Source organism: Loxodonta africana, chromosome 24, assembly GCF_030014295.1.
Source record: "Loxodonta africana isolate mLoxAfr1 chromosome 24, mLoxAfr1.hap2, whole genome shotgun sequence".
NCBI classification, from domain to species: domain Eukaryota; kingdom Metazoa; phylum Chordata; class Mammalia; order Proboscidea; family Elephantidae; genus Loxodonta; species Loxodonta africana.
In genome coordinates this window covers 16,295,491-16,311,706 of record NC_087365.1, presented here as the reverse complement: position 1 = coordinate 16,311,706, position 16,216 = coordinate 16,295,491, and the positions used below count along the sequence as shown (strand labels likewise).

The following is a 16,216-nucleotide window of genomic DNA, read 5'->3' as shown; positions in this document are numbered from 1 at the left end:
CTTTGTATGTTTTTGGTCTTTTTTAAAATTGCTGAGACTTGTTTTGGAATCTAACATACGGTCTATTCTGGAAAACGATTCACGTACAGTGGAGAAGAATGGGTATTGTTCTGTTGTTGAGTGTTCTATATATATCCAGTAGTTCCAATTGGATTATGGTTTTATTTAAGTTCTTAATGTCTTTAGTGATTTTCTTTTTAGATGTTCTATGTATAATTGAAAGTGATATGTCGAAGTTCCCTACTATTATCATAGAGTTTTCTATTCCTCCTTTATATTAGTCAGAGTTTGTTTCACGTATTTGGTGCATTGCAATTAGGTGCATATATATATTTGTAATTGTTATATATGCCTGTTGAATTGACCCTTTTGTCCTTATTTATCTCTTGTAACAGGTTTTGTTTTAAAGCTGTTTTTTTTAATCTGATATCAGTATGGCCACCTCTGTTCTTTTTTGTTTACTAGTTGCTTGAAATATTTTTCAGTCTGTTTGTGTCCTTGTGTTTAAAGTGGGTTTCTTGTAGACAGCAAAATGATGGGTCATGTTTTCTTTTATCCATTTTGCCGCTCTCTACCTGTTGCATGGGGTATTTAGAGCATTTACATTTAAGGTTGTTACTGAAACCAAGTTATCTACCTCACTCATTTTGTTATTTGCTTTTTGACTGTTTTATATCTTGATTATTTATTATTTTTTGTTTGGTTGGTTGCATTTGGGTGTTTTGCTGTGGTGAATCTTTTTGTTAACTTGCTTCTTTTCTCTGGAGTATTTCTTCTAAGTTGTTTCTTAGGGATTACCACATATGTTACATTACCTTACTTACAATTACTACAGTGTCTAGCATATGAATAACTGTTACCATCATCCCTAACATAATAAGTCTATTCCTGATATGCTCCTCCCTCCGCCACTTCTGTTGGTATGTCTCTACTAACATCGATATATATCAAAACATAATTCTACCAAAATAATAAAGTTGTATTTAGCAAAATATTTTTCAGTGCTTCAGTTTTTTAATTTAAATTTAACTAAATAAAATTAAAAAATCATCTCTTCTGCAGCACTAGCCACATGTGGCTAGACCCACCATATTGGGTAGCATAGCTCTAGAAGTCAGAGGGGTAGCAAAAAGAAAAATATGGAAAGCATTAAAATTTGCTGTCAGTAAGGCATGAGGGGTTATGTTTAAGAAGGGGTCAGAGAGCAAACATACAGCAAGCATCTCTTAGCTAGCAGAGTAGTTAAAAACATAAACTTTGGAGTTAAACTAATTATCTCTGATGGTTTTTATCTGTAAACTCTTTAAACTTCAGTTTTCTTATCTGTAAGGTAATAATATCTGCATTACTGGGCTTTTAAGATTAAATGATATAACCTAAACAATGGACTTAGCATAGTATCAAGTACATTCTAAAGTTTCAATAAATTATAACTAGTTTTATTACTTGGAAGTCATGGGATCTGCTTTTATTTAGATGTGGGGGACCTCTTCTGAAGGGTGATAATTTAATTACTTGTGAGATGATGAATGGAGGAAAGAGAAACTGTGGTGTTTTTTTGTAAATTTTATTGCATTATAAAACAAAAAAGGGTACCATTCAAAAGTATTTAGCTCAATGTATTTTCACAAAGCAAACATACCTGTGTAACTAGTACTCAGATCAAGAATCAAAACATTTCCAGAATCTCAAAATCCTCCTTGTGCACCCACCAAAAGTAGTGAGCCTCCTGACTTCTAACACTATAGATTAGTTCCATCTGTTTGTAAACTTCATCTGAATGGTCTCCTAGTGTCTGCTGGAGCCTTGGTGGTGCACTGTTTAAGAGCTGCAGTGAGCTACAGCTGCTAACCAAAAGGCTGGCAGTTCAAATCCACCAAACACTCTTTGGAAACCCTATAGGGTCACTATGAGTCAGAATCAACTCGACAGCAGTGAGCTTGGATGTTTTTGGGTTTAGTATCTTACTTTTTTAAAAGCCCAACTTCTTTCACTCAACATCATTATTTGTAAGATTCGTCCACGCACTAGTTTGTTTTTTCTCATTGCTCTGCTGAATTCCATTGTATAAAAGCACCGCCGTGTATTCGTCCACTCCATAGATGAACATTTGAGTTGTTTCTAGATTGAGGCTGTTACAAATATTCCGGCTATGTTCGTTCTTGTACATGTTTTCTGGTAATAGGTATATACTGGAATTTGAGTTTTCAATCTTTGATATGTTGAAAAGAGAAGGCTCACTCCTCATATCATTTCATGTGCAGGTACCTTGGATAAGCACAAAGAGCTGGAGGACCTTGTGGCTAAGTTCCTGAACGTAGAAGCAGCTATGGTCTTTGGGATGGGATTTGCAACTAACTCAATGAATATCCCTGCACTAGTTGGAAAGGTGAGAATGTGTTAACAATATTGTCTTCTGCTGTATTATTCTTAAGAATTGTAACTCTGAGCAGATCTTTTGATAGAAGTATGATTATTGCTTAGAAAAAGCTGGTTGGATATCCAGATTCTTGAATAAATGTACCATTTGTCCAGAAGATCTCTTCATCATGATATTCCTACATATATAATCGAAGCCCTAGATGTGGACCAAAATTAGTCTTCAAAGATGGTTTAGCAAAGTCATTTAGCTTTTTTTAAGTTCCTGAGTCCCCACTTGCAATGCAGCCAAAAAACCAAAAGCCAAACCCATTGCCGTCAAGCTGATTCCAAATCATAGTGACTCTATGGGACTGAGTAGAACTGCCCCATAGGGTTTCCAAAGTTGTAAATCTTTATGGAAACAAACTGCCACATCTTCCTCCCACAGAGCAGCTGGTGGGTTTGAAACACTGATATTTTGGTTAACAGTCTCACACACCTTAACCACTGGGCAACCAGGGGTCCAGTATAGCCAGCAAATACTTATTAAGCTTTTACTTGGCATGAAATATTTGCCAGTGTCATTCATTAATTTATTCAATCAATAAACCACTTACTGAGAATCTACTCTTCCTGATATGAGGCAAGATAAGATACATGGCATACAAAGGTGGTAAGATCTATGTCTCACAAATTGTGTAGTTGATAGTCTAGTAACAGAAACAACACATTAAATAAAATAGGATGAATGCTACAAAAAAGGTATGCACATACATGGGGAAGGACAAAAGGACTGCCCCAAATTCTTCTTGTTGAAGCCTGAGATGCCTGTGCAAACAGGTGGCATTAGAATAGAATCTTAATGGATAAGTAAGTTGTTTCCTTAGGATGAGGAAAAGGTAGTACCATGCACAAACCACAGAGGTTTGGAGGACCTAGAACATAGGATACTGGTAGAAGACGAGATCAGAGATGAAGGCCTTATAGTATAAATCATGCTAAAGTATTTGCAATACATCCTGAGAAAAATGAGGAGCTGGCTGATTCATTTTAAGTAAGCAAGTGTGATAATTAGATTTATGTTTAAAAAAATAGCATTTATGATAGCGTAATGCATTGTGTGATCTTTGATTGGTTTCTGCATTGAAGGAAAAAAAAAAAACAGAAGGAAAGAAAATAGCCACCAAGGACATTATTAGGTCAGCTAGGGAAATTTGAATTTGAACTGTGTATTAAATGATAAATAGATGTCATAGGGTCAACTCCAACTCCTGGTGACCTTATGTACAGCAGAACAAAACGCTGCCCAGCCCTGCATCATCTCATGATCAACAGCATGTTCTAGTTCATTGTTTTGTCTGTTATGCCACTCCGTCTCACTGAGTCTCCCACGCCCTCACTAGCCCTCTACATCATCAAACATGACGTCCTCCTCCAGTGATTGATCCCTACTGATGACATATTCAAAGCAAGCAATTTGGACAATATTCTGTTGTGATCCATAAGTTTTTATTGGCTTATATTTGGAAGTTGGTCCTCAGGTCTTTCTTCCTAGCCTGTCTTAGTCTGGAAGCTCCATTAAACCTGTCAACCATCAGTGACTCTGCTGGTATTTAAAATGACTGTTTTTTTTTTTGTAGCATAGCTTCCAATATCACAACACACAAGCCACCACAGTACAACAAACTGACAGGCAGGTGATGAGTATTTGATAATAGAATTGTATAAACACTGACCACCTTGGCTGTGATAATTACATTGTGATTTTGTAAGAGAATGGCCCTGTTCTTAGGAAATACATTCTACTGAGTTTAGAGCAGAAATAGCATGAGGTTTATGTGTCACTCTCAAATGTTTCACAAAAAAAATTACTTACTCACACACATAAACACACACATACATCTAGAGTTTGGAGATGTAGAAATTTTGCTGATATTTGTTTCAAAAACTTAAAACACATCATGTGTAAAATTACGAAAATATAAGGGAGAATTAAAAGATTCCACATGGCCACAAAAGACAAATGTCTGCTATAATTTTATAAAAACTATATTTTATATTTTAGAATTAAAAAAAAGGAAAGTCATGTTTGGTATATTCAAATGATATTATAATTTCAGAATTTTAAATTAAAAAAGAAAAGTACTTTCATAAACAGTGATTTATAAGCAGTAAATTAGACTGAATTTTTCTACTTCAAATCGAGTTGCTGTCCATACTTTTCCAAATCCAAAGTTTTTAACTATAAAGTAGTGATGCTTCTCTCTATGCGGAACATTAATGCCGTAGAGAAGAATCAGAAAATGGTAGCTTGAAATGTCTTGGAGAAAATCCAGTTGATCCATCCCCCTCCCTTCTAGTAGTAGTATACCAAAACCATCCAAAAGAATCCAGCATTGGACTGAAGAGCTCCAGCAAGTTCACCCAAAGTATATTAGTTTTCCTGACAAACACAAATCCTTTTGATCCTTACAAGATTTTGTATTAGCATCTTTGCAGAAAACTACATGTAAATCAGGGCTTCGAACCAGTTCATTCCAATTCAAACACCTGCTGAAAATTTGCATTTCCACCCCTAGATATACTGAATCAGATCCTACATAGTAGCATGATCCCCACTTGACTCTTATGTATAATAAATTTTGAGAACCACTGCTTTACTAGTGGTTCTCGGAATTAGCATCGCCTGGGAACGTGTTAGAAATGCAAATTCTCAGCAGAGGTTGGAACCAGAATGAATTAGTTTGAAGCCCTCATATAAATGCTTAAGCAAAGATGTAACTCCTCCAAATACTTCCCATTTTCATCAGCAAATTCTATATGGATTTTATCCCTATAGACACCAGGTTGAACTCTTGGCCTTTTAAAATTAAGGACTTTTAAAAGAATCTGCTATAGTTCTTGGAATATTTTCCTGTTCCCACAAGTTATTTTTCTTTGATTTTACTTACAGGCTTGTGTTTTGTGTGCTTGTTTTCTGCACAGGGATGCCTCATTTTAAGTGATGAGCTGAACCACACATCTCTTGTTCTTGGGGCCCGACTCTCAGGTGCAACCATACGGGTCTTCAAACACAACAGTGAGTATCAATGTGTTTATTCAACAGTGTCGGCTTGCTTCTAGAAGAACGTAAAGATTATTGATGGGGTTTTGCCCTTGCGCTTCAAACTGGGAACTTAGTCTAAAACACATCATGTGTGAAATTACCAATAAATTCTGTCTGATTTATTGGACCCTCTTTTCCAACACAATTATGTTTATATTCACTACTGTCTTGTTAACCTCTAGTGACCTGGAACAAATGGTTGAAGTGCATTAAACATCCAGATTGCTAAGTGTAACCAAAACACATTAGTGTCATTATTATTAGTGGTCTTGCAATGAGGTCTCTGGTGACATGGTTGATCTCTTAGAATTGTCATTTAACTATCAGAAGTGTTATAACTCTCCACTTTCTATAACTCTGCCTCAGGAAAGTTTAAAGACTTGTTTTTTATGTTACGGTCTTCAGCATCATGCCTCCTTTGACTCTCCCCACCCACAGAATACTCACACAACCCCACTCAAATCGTTTACTCAACTGTGTTGCAATGCCCTTTCAGGCTCAGAGCTGTGTGGCTGGGTGGTGAGGAGGAGGCAAAAGGCTATTTCTTCTTTTTTTTTTGTGGCTCAACAGGACAGCATGGATTAGGAAGAAGTCAATATCATTTATACATTACTTAGATCAGAATGAATGACCTGAATCTAATCATGAGGGACCATTGGACAACCTCAAATTAGAAATTTTATGTTAAAAAGAGAGAAAAGAAAGAAAAGGGATTGTGTTCCCTAAACTTGTTCATATAATAAAATACAAAGGAAGGCTAAGGAAATGATCCAGGTTACAGGATGCTGACGAGCCTTGATAACTAGATGGAATACCTGATTCTAGGCTGGATTCTGAAAGAGAGGGGAAAATGCCACAAAGGACATTATTGGATCAATTCACAAAATTAGAATACAAGCAGCAAGTTAGATAATATTAAAAAAAAAATTGTGTAAATTGATGAAGAAATTGAAGTTGTCAAGGATTCCATTCTTCTTGGATAAACAATTGACACTCATGGAAGCACCAGTCAAAAAATCAAATGACATACTGCATTGGGCAAATCTGCTGCAAAAGACCTCTTTAAAGTGTTAAAAAAGCAAAAATGTCACTTTGATAACAAAGTTGGGCCTGGCCCAAGCCACGGTCTTTTCAATAACCTCATATGCGTGGGAAAGCTGGACAATGAAAAAGAAGACTGAAAAAGAATTGATACATTTGAATTGTGGTGTTGGAGAAGAATATTGAATACACCATGGACTTCAGAAGAATGAACAAATGTGTTCTGGAGGAAATACAGCCAGAATACTTCTTAGAAGCAAGGATAGACAAACTTCATCTCAGATACACAAAGCCCTCATTCCCACTCACCAACATGTTCGGTATAACTTTTAAACTGCATGACCGTACTCTCTCTGCTGCTGTATTTACATCATGAAAATGACCACCTTCCAGAGCGGGGTCGTTTCCAGGGTCCTAGAGTGGCTTCTTTCCTGAGAAGTGAGGGAGATGAGTTGAGTGGAAGGGGAAAGAATTAAATAAATTCATAACATGTACAGCATCAGTTGCTACTTGCTCTCTCTTGCTCCACTATTCTCGGGATAATACTAAACACAGTGATGTTTTGGCTCTTATTCTGCATCCACACAGACTAGAATGATAGTGTGCAGGTGGCTGAAGGATCTGTGGAAGATGTAAAGTCGCTTTCCTGTGTATACAGGAGGCATGTGGCCAGCTAATAACTTGTAAGGCAGGTTTTTGAGAATAGCCACCTAACCTGGAATGCTCTTAAGCACCGAATCATGGGATTTCATACAACTCAACTTGCTCTGCTCTCCTGTACTTTCCTCTACCTTGTGCCTTCTGCTTACGCCTTAGCAATACTCCCTGACTTTTGGTGGAGAGGAGGTTCTATTTTTGTTGGTTAGCACCAGTGGAAACCCTTTGTTATGTAGGGCAGCTAACAATCCATAAGAATTCTGTACCCTTGAATTTTTTAATTCTATGTAGGAAAAATATACCTAAAGTGTAGTTAAACCTACTCGAACCATCCTAATAAACTGAATCCTGTGTGAAAAGGCTTGACCATTGACTTCAAGCGATTCATTATTTGCTCCTCTCTGTTTCCTGTAAGAAATCCTTAGGGGGCACGAACAGTTAAGTGTTTGGCTACTAATCAAGCGGTTGGCAGTTTGAATCTACCCAGAGGTGCCCTGGAAGGAAGACCTGGCAATCGACGCCCAAAGATCACAGCCGTTGAAAATCTCGTGAAATGCAGTTCTGCTCTGACACACACGGTGTTGCCATGAATTGAAATCGATTCAATGGCAACATTTTTGGGCTTTTTGTTTTTGTTCTTTTAATTTCCAACAAAACCAAAATGAGGAACAGAGAAGAATAAAATGAAGGAAAGTTCTGGAAGGGAGCAAAATCAGAACACACAAAGGAAAGCACTATTCCCTAAGGAAAAGCGAAAGACTCAGAAGAACACTTTTAGCATACATGTGCTAAATTCAAAACAGGGCACCAGAATCCTTTGTCACCATAGATTAGCTCTTTCTGGATGCAAGTATGGACAATAGTGTTTCCATAACTATTATCTATTCAGCATTATTGGTGCCAGGAACTATGTTAAGCACTTTACATAATTAGTTCCTTTGATTTTAACAACAACTGGGATACGTAGTTCTCATGATCATCCCTATCTTATTAATGAGAAAACTGATGCTCGAAGGGATTAATGACTCGCTAAGGGCACACAGAGAACAAATGGTGGGAGTAAAAATGTAAACCCAAGTCTGTTGCTTTTGTCTTGGTTGGTTCCTCCCAGGAGTAGACCCTGAGACAAGGATTTAAGCGCAAGTCTATTTAGGAGGTGATCCCAGGAAGCAATGATATGTGAGCAGGGAATGGAGACAGAGAAGAGAAAGCAGTGAAAAAAGTGTGTGCTGTCCAGCAGGTAACCACAGTGGACAACTGGAGCTCAATCCCGCTGGAAGCTCTGGGAGCCGATGTAGACAGGACTGCAGGGTGAGGGAGCTGGGGTATTTATCCACCAATTTCCATACATGGTGGTTGGAGGTTGTCTCCTGCTGAGGTCAAGTATGTTCCCACAGTCACAAAATAAGCTGTTGGACAAAGAATGGCCAGCGTTTGCAATAGCAGGCTGGTTGGAGGGAAGATAGGCAAGTCATACACAGCATTTGCTACCGTTCTTAACCATTGGCGAAGTCCAGTTAACAACAGGCCATATGTAGGACCCAGAAAGCTATGGAGTCTTGTGTACCTTTGTAAATGTAAAAGTCAATTCAAGATAAGAACTGCTTTAGGTGAAGGGAAGGACAACACTCAATACATGGAAGGTCAGCTCAATTGGACTGGACCAAAAGCAAAGAAGTTTCCGGGATAAAATGAATGCTTCAAAGGTCAGCGGAGCAAGGGCAGGGGTTTGGGGACCATGGTTTAAGGGGACTTCTAAGTCAATTGGCAAAATAATTCTATTATGAAAACATTCTGCATCCCACTTTGAAATATGGTGTCTGGGGTCTTAAATGCTAACAAGCGGCCATCTAAGATGCATCAATTGGTCTCAACCCACCTGGAGCAAAGGAGAATGAAGAACACCAAGGTCACACGACAACTAAGAGCCCAAGAGACAGAAAGGGCCGCATGAACCAGAGACCTACGTCATCCTGAGACCAGAAGAACTAGTAGGTGCCCGGCCACGATGACTGCCCTGACAGGGAGCACAGCAGAGATCAGTGGGATGCAGACCTCAAATTCTCATAAAAAGACCATACTTAATGGTCTGACTGAGACTAGAGGAATCCCGGTGGTCATGGTCCCCAAACCTTCTGTTGGCACAGGACAGGAACCATCCCCGAAGACAACTCATCAGACATGAAAGGGACTGGACGGTGGGTAGGAGAGAGATGCTGATGAAGAGTGAGCTAATTATATCAGGTGGACACTTGAGACTGTGTTGGCATCTCCTGTCTGGAGGGGGGATGGGAGGATAGAGAGAGTTGGAAGCTGGCAAAATCGTCACAAAAGGAGAGACTGGAAGGGCTTACTCATTGGGGGAGAGCAAGTGGGAGTACGGAGTAAGATGTATATAAACTTATACGTGACAGTCTGACTTGATTTGTAAATGTTCACTTGAAGCTCAATAAAAGTGAATAAAAAAAAAAAAGTCAATCCAGTGTGATAGCTAATGGAGCCTTATCATGTTAGTAGCCTGGATTTCAACCCATAATGTTAAACTTTGGTCTCCGAATTCTCTCTAGCTAAGTGCTAAGAATATCTCTTTGCATTTTCTACTGTGGTGAGCTTCGTAAGAGAAGCAATCCTTAGGTTGTTTTTGTGATTAGTTGTGTGCCACAAAATAGACTCTTAAGTCCATTTCACAGCCTGAGAAATAGAGTCAGCTCCAACCAGGGACAAACAAGTACGTCCCTCACAATTCCGTGCATTTTGAGGTAATAGGAGTCTCCATGGGGTACTTGGAGGCCTTCTGTAAACACATAGCCTGGGACTGAGTGTATTAACACCTTTGGTTATCCCAGGACACGATTCCAGTTGCATTCCAGTAATACCTTATCTATTCCCTGGGTAAGTTTTAACTCTCTAGAAAGCTCACCATCTTTCAGAGATTTGGAAAAATCAGGACAGTTATTTTTTCACAGAATCTGCCGGCTTCAATAGTAGGCTTTAATAGTAGACTTTACACATGCTTCTCAAATGTCAATGTCCTCATGAGTTACCTGGGCATCTGCTTAACATGCACACTGACTCAGTAGGTTTGGGAAGGGCCTGTGATTCTGCATTTCTAACCAGCTCCCAGGAGATGCTGATGCTGTCATTCTGAGCACCACACTTCAAGTAGCCAGGCCTTAGGCAACTCCCAGTCCTCAGTGAATCACAAGGGCCTTGTTGAGCTACTCTTGGAGAGGGGAAATAGTATCTTCAGCCAGGAAAGTTGCTATGAGGTCAGAGGTCTGGCCAGGCCAAGAATTTGGAGTAGTTTAAGAAAAAAAAAAGAAGAATCAAGATTCTGCCTGGAGGCAACGAAAAGCCAAGAAGAAGGAGAACAAAGGGTCCAGTGTTTGTATGCAGACCGAGCACTCTTGAGTGTTGTTTGAGTGAAAGGTCCAACCTATAAAGTCAGTTGGACTGCTTTACAAGCCATGACCTTTTAAACCTCAAAGTCTGACTTGTGCTCCTGGAGGAGGTCGTATACTTTAATGCAGTGGTTGCCTTCACATCTTTTAACAAAGCTAACGGTACTGGGTGCTTGCCGTAATGAGCAATCTACCTGCTTTAACTCATTTTAGCCTTATAACTATACCACAAGGTATATGCTCTTATTATTACCTTTTAATTGTTTGTGGTCACCAGCTAACCTAGAGGTTGATGGTTTGAACCCACCTAGGAGTGCAATAGAAGAAAGGCCTGGCAATCTGTTTCTATAAAGAACACAGCTAAGAACACCCTATGTAGCAGTTTTACTCTGTGACACACAGGGTCACACGAGTTGGAACCAACTTGACAGCAACAGGTTTGGGGTTTTTTTTGTTATTGTTTTGTTTTCTGATTTTAAGGCTTCATTTGAGCAATAACACCAAAAAACCCAATGTTCGGCTTAAAATGCTGAGCCCAAAACTGCAGAAAAAATTTCCAGATGTGGGTTGGCACATGTGGTACCAAGCCCAGTGTTACTGTTTTCTTTCTTCCTTTTTTTTTAATTGTGCTTTAGGTTGGGTTTTTTTGTTTGTTTGTTTTTTGGTTTTTTAGGTAAAAGTTTACAGAGGAAATTCGTTTTCTATTTATTTATTTATTATTTATTATTATTATTTTACTCGTTTTGTGCCATTGGTTACCAACCCTGCAATGTGTTAACTCTCTCCGTCTCCACTCCCCATTCCCTGTTTCCATTCACGCAGTTTTCCTGCCCCTTCCCACCTCCTCGTCTTTGCTTTTGGGCTGGTGTGCCCATTAGGCTCATATATGTGATTGAACTATGAAGCGTGTTCTTCACTTTGGTTATTGTTGGCCTTGTAGACCTGTCTAATCTTTGGCTGAAGGGTGAACCTCAGTAGTGACTCCAGTACTGAGATAAAAGGGTGCCGGGGGGCCATACTCTCAGGGTTTCTCCGGTCTCTGTCAGACCAGCAAGCCTAGTGTTTTTTTATGTGTATGAATTTGAATTTTGTTCTGTATTTTTCTCCTGCTCTGTCCCGGACCCTCTATTGTCATCCCTGCCAAAGTAGTTGGTGGTGGTAGGCAGGCACCATCTAGTTGTGCTGGACTCCGTCTGGTGGATGCTGTGGTAGTCCTTTGGAGTAATCTTTCTCTTGTGCCTTTGGTTTTCTTCACTCTCCCTTGCTCCAGATGGGGGTGGGCCATCTTAGATGGCTGCTCAGAAGCTTTTAAGACCCCAGACTCTACTCACCAAAGCAGGATGTAGAATATTTTCTTTATAAACTATGTTATACCAGTTGAGCTAGATGTCCCCAAGACCATGGTCCCCAGCCCTCAGCCCAGTAACTTAGTCCTTAGGGAGTTTGGATGTGTCTATGAAGTTTCTATGACTTCGCCTTGGGCAAGCTGTACTGACTTGCCCATTATTGTGTACTGTCTTACCCTTTACCAAGTTACCACTTATCTATCGTCTATTTCGTGTTTTTACCTGCTGACCCCTTCCCTCCCTCACAGCCATCAAAGATTGTTTCTTTCTGTGTGCAAACCTTTTCATGAGTTTTTATAATAGTGCTCTCATCCAGTATTTGGGCTTTTCGGATTGACTTATTTCACTCAGCATGATGCCCTTTTGACTGATCCATGTTGTGAGATGTTTTGCATGTTTATTATTGTCCTTTATCATTGTGTAATATTCCATGATGTGTATGCACCGTAGTTTGTTTATCCATTCATCTGTGGATGGGCACTTAGGTTGTTTCCATCTTTTTGCTACTGTGAACAATGCTGCAATGAACATGGGCGTGCATATGTCTATTCGTGTGACAGCTCTTATTTCTCTAGGATATATTCCCAGAAGTTGGATTGTTGGATTGTGTGGTATTTCCATTTCTAGCTTTTTAAGGAAGAGTCATATTGTTTTCAAAATGGTTGTACCATCTTGCATTCCCACTAGCAGTGCATAAGAGTTCCAATCTCCCTGTAGCCTCTCTAACATTTGTTATTTCCTGTTTTTTTTTATTTGTGCCAATAATGTAGGGATGAGATGGTATCTCATTGCAGTTTCGATTTGCATTTTGGTAATGGCTAGTGATCACGAGCATTTCCTCATGTGTCTCTTAGGTGAAGTGTCTGTTCATTTCCTTGACTATTTTTTAATTGGATTATTTGTCTTTTCATTGTAAAGGTGTTGTATTTTCCTATAGATTTTTTAGAGATTAGACCTTTGTCAGATATGTCATAGGCCAAAATTTTCTCCCAGTCTGTAGGTTCTCTTTTCACTCTTTTAGTGAAGTCTTTTGATGAGCATAAATGTTTAATTTTTAGAAGATCCCAGTTATCTACATTATCTTCCGGTGTTTGTGTATTGTTAATTATAGTCTGTATCCTGTTAATGCCATGTATTAGGGCTCTTAGTGTTGACCTTTTTTTCTTCCATAATCTTTAGAGTTTTTGGTTTTCTATTTAGGTCTTTGATCCATTTTGAATTAGTTTTTTTGTCTGGCTTGAGGTATGGGTCCTGTTTCATTCTTTTACAGGTGGACATTCAGTTTTGCCAGCACCTTTTGTTAAAAAGACTGTATTTTCAGACTTAATGGTCTGACTGAGACTAGAAGGATCCCGGAGGTCATGGTCCCCAGACATTCTGTTAGCCCGAGACTGGAGCCATTCCCAAAGCCAACTCTTCAGACAGGGTTTGGACTGGACTATGGGATAGGAAATGATACTGGTGAAGGGTGAGCTTCTTGGATCAAGTAGACACGAGACTATGTATGCAGCTCCTGTCTGGAGGGGAGGTGAGAAGGCAGAGAGGGTCAGAAGCTGGCCAAATGGACATGAAAATAGAGAGTGGAGGAAAGGACTGTGCTGTCTTATGAGGGGGAGAGCAACCATAGCAAGGTGTATATAAATTTTTGTATGAGAGACTGACTTGATTTATAAACTTTCACTTAAAGTACAATACATATTAAAAAAAAAAAAAAAAAAGACTTTTTTTCCCATTTGGGGAAAGGACTTTGAGCCTTTGTCAAAAATCAGGTGGCCATAGGTAGATGGATTTATGTCTGGGTTCTCAGCTCTGTTCCATTGGTCAACATGTCTGCCGTTGTACCAGTACCAGGCTGTTTTGACTACCATAGCTGTATAGTAGGTTCTGAGGTCAGGTTCTGAGGCCGCCTACTTTGTTCTTCTTGCTCAGCAATGCTTTACTTATCCAGGGCCCCTTTCCTTTCCGTATAAAGTTAATGATTAGTTTTTCCATCTCATTAAAGAATGCAGTTAGTATTTGGATCAGGATTGCATTATATTCGTAGATTGCTTTGGGTAGAATATGAGAATTTCACAATGTTGAGTTCACCTATCCATAAGCATGGTATGTTTTTCCATTTATGTAAGTCTCTTTTTGTTTTCTTACAGTAGTGTTTTGTAGTTTTCTTTGTATAGGTCTTTTACATCCCTGGTTAGATTTATTCCTATTTTTTTTTTTTAGGGGCTATTGTAAATGGTATTTTTTTTTCCCAATTTCCTTTTCATAGTTCTCTTTCTTGGTGTATAAGAATCCAATTGATTTTTGTATGTTTATTTTGTATTCTGCGACTCTGCTGAATCTTTCTATTAGTTCCAGTAGTTCTCTTGTGGAGTCTTTAGGGTTTTCTATGAATAGTATCATATCATCCACAAATAGGGGTAGTTTTACTTTTCTTCCTTACCAATTTGAATACCCTTTATTTCTTGATTTATTGCTCTCGCTAGGGCTTCCAGCACAATGTTAAATAGGAGTGCTGATAAAGGGCATCCTTGTCTTGCTCCTGTTTTCAGGGGGAATGTTTTCAACTATACAAAACCATCTATACAAAACCAACAGCCAACATCGTTCTCAACGAAAGATGTTGAAAATGATGTTGGCTGTTGGTTTTGTATAGATGCCCTTTATTATGTATTATGTTGAGGAATATTCCTTCTATTCCTATTTTATTGAGAGTTTTTAATCAGGAATGGGTGTTAGACTTTATCAAATGCCTTTCTGAGTCAGTTGAGGTGATCATGTAATTTTTTAATTTTTTTTATGTGATTGATTACCTTGATTGATTTTCTAATGTTGAACCATCCCTGCATACCTGATGTGAATCCCACTTGTTTGTAGTGTACTATTTTTTTTACATGGTGTGGAATTCTATTGGTAGAATTTTTGCATCTATATTCATGAGAGATATTGGAATGTAATTTTTTTTTTTTTTTTTTTTTTTTTTGGTGTCTTTGCCTGGTTTTGATATCAGGGTGGCTTCATAGAATGAATTTGGGAGTGTCCCTTCCTTTTGTATGTTCTGAAATAGTTTAAGTAGTACTGGTGATACCTCCTCTCTGAATGTTCAGCAGAATTCTCCAGTGAAGCCATCTGGGCCAGGGGTTTTTGTGGTTGGGAGTTTTTTATTACTATTATTACCTTTTCAATCTCTTTGCTTGTTATTGGTCTGTCAAGATTTTCAACCTCAGTTTGTGTTAGTTTAGGTAGGCAGTGTGTTTCTAGAAATTTGTCCATCTCCTCTAGGTTTTCAAATTTGTTGGAGTACAGTTTTTCATGGTACGGTGTTATGATCCTTTTTATTTCAGTTGGGTCTGTTGTAATGTCCCTCATTTCATTTCTTGTTTGGGTTCTTTTCTTCCTGTCCTGTTTTTCTTTTGTCAGTTTGGCCAGTGGTTTGTCACTTTTGTTGATCCTTTCAAAGAACCAACTTTTGGTTTTGTTGATTCTTTCTATTGTTTTTCTATTCTCTATTTCATTTATTTCTGCTCTGATCTTTATTATTTCCTTTCTTCTGATGGTTGAGGGATTCTTTTGCTGTTCTCCTTCTATTTGTTCAAGTTGTAGGGCTAATATTTTGATTTTGTCCCTTCTTTTTTGATGCGTGCACTTACTGCTATAAATTGACCTCTGAGCGCTACCTTTGCTGTGTTACAAAGGTTTTTGCATGATGTGTTTTCATTCTCATTTGATTCTAGAAATTTATTGATAACATCTTTGATTTCTTCTATTACCCAGTGGTTTTTAAGCAAGGTGTCATTCAGTTTCCATGTATTTGATTTTTTTTTTTTTTCCTTACTCTTCCTATTATTAATTTCTACTTTTATGGTATTGTGATCAGAGAAGATTCTTGGTATTGTCTTAATGTTTTGGATTTTGTTGAGGGTTGTTTTGTGGCCTAGGATGTGGTCCATCCTGGAGAATGTTCCATGTGCATTGGAAAAGAATGTATACTTTGCTTCTGTTTGATGGAGTGTTCTATATATGTCTATGAGGTTAAGTTGGTTGATTGTGGCCTTTAGATCTTCTGTATCTTTGCTGAGTTTCCTTCTAAGTTTTCTGTCCTTTACCAAGAGGGGTGTGTTGAAGTCTCCTATTATTATTGTGAAACTGTCAGGTTCTCTTTTCAGTGCTGTTACAGATTGTTTTATGAATTTTGGAGTCCTGTTGTTGGGTGCATAGATTATTTATTTTTATGTCATCATGGTGGATTGTCCCTTTAATCATTATGTAATGTTCTTCCTTATCTTTTATGGTGGATTTTGACTTTA

General features: G+C 38.4%; 1 protein-coding gene across 1 annotated transcript in view; it reads left to right on the top strand.

Moving 5' to 3' along the window:
• The window catches only part of SPTLC3 (serine palmitoyltransferase long chain base subunit 3), a 179,058-nt gene that overhangs the window by 83,357 nt on the left and 79,485 nt on the right, over positions 1-16,216 (top strand). Inside the window, 2 exon segments of the mRNA XM_003411470.4 lie at positions 2,265-2,389; positions 5,347-5,440. Coding sequence (XP_003411518.3) covers positions 2,265-2,389; positions 5,347-5,440 — 219 coding nt within the window.